General features: G+C 43.7%; 1 protein-coding gene across 1 annotated transcript; it reads right to left on the bottom strand.

Moving 5' to 3' along the window:
* Positions 1-189: 189 nt before the first annotated feature.
* LOC125509783 (DNA-directed RNA polymerases II, IV and V subunit 11-like) lies at positions 190-4,664 on the bottom strand. Its single transcript, XM_048674815.1, has 6 exons — positions 4,510-4,664; positions 3,284-3,374; positions 2,867-2,956; positions 2,693-2,771; positions 2,519-2,614; positions 190-561 (listed from the first exon to the last, which is right to left on the bottom strand). Exons 2-6 carry the CDS (start codon positions 3,334-3,336, stop codon positions 517-519), a joined length of 363 nt encoding a protein of 120 aa, XP_048530772.1. The 5' UTR covers positions 3,337-3,374; positions 4,510-4,664; the 3' UTR covers positions 190-516.
* Positions 4,665-5,520: the final 856 nt, after the last annotated feature.

Below are 5,520 nucleotides of genomic sequence, written 5' to 3'. Positions count from 1 at the left end.
AATCTTATATTTTCTTTCCAAGGATGGTTTCTTTCAAAATGTTTGTTTGATTATTTTAATAAAAGAAATAGATCTGTGTGCCAACAAGATGAGAAGTTGCTTCCGTGATTCTGATCCAGGCCTAGTAAGGACACGAGATCTCGGCACAGGCACTGGGCCGTTGCTCACGCCTGCGCTGGGCTCACTGAGTGAACAAAGTCCGGCCACAATACAGACAGTCTGTTAAGTCAGTTACAATACATCGGCATAACATTCACTCAGTACGAGAAGTCTCGCTGAAGCTGGGTCCGTACCTTCTACCGAACCTGTTAAGAGCGAGCAATTCAACCAGCAGGCGTATCAAGTGCCAACACATGTTTAACAGCCGTGTAATCATACGCAATCCGCACATGAAGAGGTTCGACGAGTTCAGAGGACCATCGACAGGCCTTGTCTATTTTTTTTTCTACCGCAGTTCAGACATCAGATATAACTAGTAGCAAGGGAGATTTCACATCAGCATCCAACACCCTTGACCTAGTAGCCCTGCTTCATCCTTTCCTCGAATCGGGTCTTCTCATCCTGGAAACAGAAAGCTCAAAAGATCAGTGGCATATCTTGGCATGTCTTTCATATGCACTCCATCCGTGGAAGTTAATTCAACTAGAACATATCCAATTTGGAGGACGGCTGATACACTGTCTTAAACGCAGGAGGGGAGGGGGGGAGTAGAGTCCATATAACCATCAGAATATCGGCATTGCTAGTCTACTATAACTAAAAAGAAACCTCAGAGATGTCAGAAAAAAAAACTTTAACTAACATCTTCTTAACTCCTCTTCTTAGCAACATGAGGAATTCTAAATCCAAATACAAAGATTCAATCTAACGAATATGGAGGCATGCCATATGATTTGAAGGTTCTATCCATTCTTCCGTTCAACAAGAAAAGGTGTACCAGGAATTAACTACATTAGCAAAACACCCTGTGCAATTGAATTAGGCAGTCCTACAGGCAATTCAATTATATGTGGACCATTATTTCTATGTTACTTGAAAAGCCAGATAAGAGAGATTTGACATCTAAAGTTCTGCTTGTCAGTAGAAAAATAGTCTACTAACGATGCAAACTTTGCTGAAGATACAAATAAAAGTAGCAAATCACATCTAGTCTACCATCCGTAAGTGTCCCCTAACATAAATATATAATAACTTTCTCGAGTTGCACAACATGAAGTCATCAATCATCACTACCAAATAAGTTCAACTGGGCATTGTTGCCCTTATTTAGCAGTCATCACATATTTTGAAACAAAAATGTTCTCCAAAAGTGACAACTGTTTGGATAAAAAATGGAATGGCCATGTCAGAAACTATTAAAGCACTCGAGTCAGACATTTTTCCAGACTCAAATCCTTCAGAATGACACAGTTCTATAAAACTAACAGTAATTTAAGAAAGTTTCCATTATATATGTATTATTCCTTGTTTTATGCCACCATAAAAAACAAACTGGAAGGTAGTGCAATTGCTCACAGACAGACAAAATTTGCCTCTATTTAGTAAAACAGTAGGTCAGAAAAGGTGAAGCAACCTGGGAAACTAAAGATGATACTGATGTTTATGGAAAGGAAGATGTAGCTCCAGGGAGTAGCATAAAAGGTTATGCTACATGTGCAAACTAAAGATACACCTTCAGCCATAACAAATTCTTGAAATTATACTAATAGAGTGGTCTATTGTTCTCATTACAAAAGAACAAAATATAGTATTGGCCATTGGGAATGAATGAATTCGTAATCTTTTACAGAAGCTAGTTCATGTCCAGTTCATAAAGTAGAACATGATTGCTATTTGTGTTATTACACAGCAAAGAACAAAGTACCAGCATGCTCTGGATTGCTGTGTGATCAAGAGGTTAGCTTGAAGCAAGACGATTTGCAACAAAAATATTCAGGGAATTTCTAGACCCGCAACCTTAGTTTCATATGTTGTAAAGTGCAACTTTCAGACAGATAATTTTATGCTTAGTGGCACTGTGTGTAGCAAGTCAATCGACAGTGTGTATAGGAAGCTTAGTGTAAAGGAACATTATTTGCCCAAAACATGTGTACTTATTTCTGAATGGTTGTTCCATGCCAGAAAGCTACAGTAAAATATCAACACTATTTAATTTGTGTTTTGCTTCCAAGACTACTCATTTGACGAGAGAAAGTAGAAACTAAAAGCAACACATTTGCTTGGACATTATTCCAAAGAAAGTGCAATAAAACAAATTATGCTGCATCACAGTTATCTCAGTACAGCAGCATGAAAAATAAATAACGCTCATTTCATCAACTTCATTGCGTAAAATCAACATAAACAACTCCATAAGTCTCAAATCAAGCTATCAGAGAACTGGTCATGAAAATGCAAATTTAATAGCAAAGGCACTAGCTTTTATACAGGCCCGCACTAGTCAGTGTCATATTGGACTAATGGCACGCCATAGGCCACCAGGAGTAACTAATTATTGAACTACGCACAAGAAACAGACCTCAAAAGCTTGCTTCAGGTTCTCAAGCTCCTTGTCTAGATCATTGATTGCCTGGGTATATGCCTGCGTTGGGGAGGACTGGCTTGCAGTATGGATCTGCCCACATAATAAAACATGAGACTAGCAAACTCTAATCTGACGAAGGAATAGAACATCCATAAATATGCCCCCTACCCTGACAATGATCTTGTACTGAAGGGGGTGAGGGAGCTTATAGCCAGCGAAGTGAACATTTGGGTCCCTGTGCAGCTGCCTGCAGAATCTCATAGATATAGAAGAAAATTAGAAGGTGTGAACTGATGAAAATAACCACCAAGGACAAAAAGGCACACAGTTTTCTACACATACATGCGGAGGATGTTGCCGATGGTGTGGTCCTCACGTTCAATAGTGAAAGATGCAGCATTCATGATCTTTGTATCCTTCTCAAATGACACCCTGCATTACAAAATAGTAAGGATTACATCCATAAACTTTAAGTGATAGAGCAGCCGGTAGAGACTACCACGAGCCCTAATTGGTAACAATAGTAAAAAAAGGTTTATAGCATCAGATTATTTTCACAACTACTCTCTACATGCCAAAAGAATGACATGAACGGGGGCAATATGGTTATTAACGACAGAAATGAAATGTTTAATTATTTTAAGAAAGTTATATCCCACAGCTGCTTCTTTTTTGACAAAAATCTATACCTGACAAAACACAATTGAAGCATTTTCTAGAAAAAAGTTTGAGAACGGTGTGGAGGTAGAGTAGACTCACTTCTTTGTGCCCTCAGGCACGACGAAGCGTTCATAGCGGTCAGGGGCATTCATCTCCGATCAACACTTGGCTCCTCCTTCCTCTGAAATTCCTGCAAGCATGAATCACCGGACCACAAAGGTCCATTTCACAAGTCAGATTGCCTCCTGAACTGAAATTCAGAACCCCATATTCTTGGAAAGTGAAGCAGAACAAGCATCAAATCAGATCTTTAAAAATGATTCCTTCACCTGCGAAACGGATAAACTACACACATGTATGAACCCCTACCTATCTTGCTAAACATTGACAAGGGTGTCAAAAGGTAGACGTGGTGTACTATAAGATGCACACAAAATCAACCGACCACCGAGTACAATCCCCAAAATGAAACTAAATCTAAGCGACAGAAACGCGATGACGAACTCATCGATCATTGCGCGGGGCGGACCAAACGTTTGGGGGGTGCAGGTTCAGCTAAACCACAGCCGGATTTCAGGAAATGAATTAACTGGTTTTAGGGCCCCAAATCCGCAGCAAACTGGATGAATCGGATAAATATTTTGAGAGGTTTCCCGGAGGAAGTGAGAGACCATAAGAACCTGCACATCAAGGCCATCAAAAGCTGTTGTACGCAATCAAGGAAGCAAGAGCCTGCACATGAGCTCAATTGACATCGAGCTGCAGCCCAGTCACGAAATTTTTAACAAAAGGCATTTCTCTGGATATTTTCTCAGCACTCATACAAGTGCCCATACAATTAAACAGACACAGAATCCAGTGGATCTTTAACAATACTTCAGTTGGAAACTAGATGATTCAGAAGACATGGGCAGCAAGGTGCTACCTCTCCGCCTGCGATTACATAGCGAGGCAAAGCAAAAGAACAAGCTAAATCCCTCTCTGAAACACACCATGGCTGACTTAACAGGAACACTAGGTGAGAGACGGGGTGGCCCTAGGGTTTCACAGGTTCGCAGAGAGGGGATGGGAGTAGAGAAATTTCCTTGGGGGAAGAACACCATGGTTCCGGAGGACGACGCCCGCGGGCGGCGGCGGTTACGGCCCGCGCGGGGATAATCCCCTTCAAACCCCTAATATCAAACGAGGCGTAACAGTCCAAGCAGGATAGGGTTCGCCACGAACCAGAGGAACCGAGGCCCAGATGGATTGCTGTAATCCACGTTATAGTAGAGCCGGGGGGTGGGGGTGGGGGGAGGAGTCGGGAGGGAGAGGGACGAGTTTACCTCGAGGCGCACTTCGGCGGCGGCGTTCCGAGGAAGACGATGAAGTCGGTCTGCGTAAGGTACTAGTGGGGGGCTCTCTTTTTTTTCCGAGTGAGGTACTAGCGGGGAGCTCTCTTTTTTTTCAGTGATGAAATGAAACTAGCGGGGAGCTCTCTTTTTTTTTAGTGATGAAATGAAACAAGCGGGGAGCTCTGTCAGGGAAACTTTAACATGCCGACCCGAATGGTTCGTGTGTGTTCGTTTAGATCAAAATGAATCAAGGCAGATGGAGCGGCACCCGCCTGCAAATCGAGGCGCGGCGCCCCACTACCCTCACTCGTAGAAACGGTGCCGTGGACATGGTGCGAAGATTGAGGGGACGTTTCCACTTTCTACAAACTTAATTATAACTGAAGTAAATGCGACCGACGCATGATCGTGGGCAGGACATGGGCCCAAGGGCTACTGTCGGCCCAATGAGAACCAGGGTATCCTGGGTCGGCGGATTTGGGCCTTGATAGTGGCACCTCGCAAGCTTTGCCGCACCGAATGGCTCTACTGAGAGCTTGGTGTTGGGGAACGTAGCAGAATTTTAAAATTTTCTATGCATCACCAAGATCAATCTATGGAGTCATCTAGCAACGAGGGAGAGAGAAGTGCATCTACATACCCTTGTAGATCGCGCGCGGAAGCGTTCAAGAGAACGGGGTTGATGGAGTCGTACTCGACGTGATCCAAATCACCGATGACCAAGTGCCGAACGGACAACACCTCCGCGTTCAACACACGTACGGTTGGGAGACGTCTCCTCCTTCTTGATCCAGCAAGGGGGAAGGAGAGGTTGATGAAGATCCAGCAGCACGACGGCGTGATGGTGGAAGCAACGGTGATCTCGGCAGGGCTTCGCCAAGCGCAGGGAGACGGAGGAGTGTCACGGGAGGGAGGGGCTGCGCCTTGGATGTTGTCTGCAGCCCTCCCCTCACCCCTCTATTTATAGGGGAAAGGGGAAGGGGGCCGGCTGAAGGAAATATG

This window comes from Triticum urartu, chromosome 5 (genome assembly GCF_003073215.2).
Source record: "Triticum urartu cultivar G1812 chromosome 5, Tu2.1, whole genome shotgun sequence".
Taxonomy (NCBI): domain Eukaryota; kingdom Viridiplantae; phylum Streptophyta; class Magnoliopsida; order Poales; family Poaceae; genus Triticum; species Triticum urartu.
The sequence above is the reverse complement of the archived record's forward strand: the minus strand, read 5'-3'. Positions and strand labels throughout refer to the sequence as shown.

Excerpts from the sequence above, each read along its gene's own strand:
- LOC125509783 (XM_048674815.1), bottom strand. The coding sequence starts at position 3,336 with ATGAATGCCCCTGACCGCTATGAACGCTTCGTCGTGCCTGAGGGCACA. Across the intron at positions 2,772-2,866 it reads ATCGGCAACATCCTCCGCAT|GCAGCTGCACAGGGACCCAA; the intron begins GTATGTGTAGAA and ends GAGATTCTGCAG. Across the intron at positions 2,615-2,692 it reads AGTACAAGATCATTGTCAGG|ATCCATACTGCAAGCCAGTC; the intron begins GTAGGGGGCATA and ends TTATGTGGGCAG.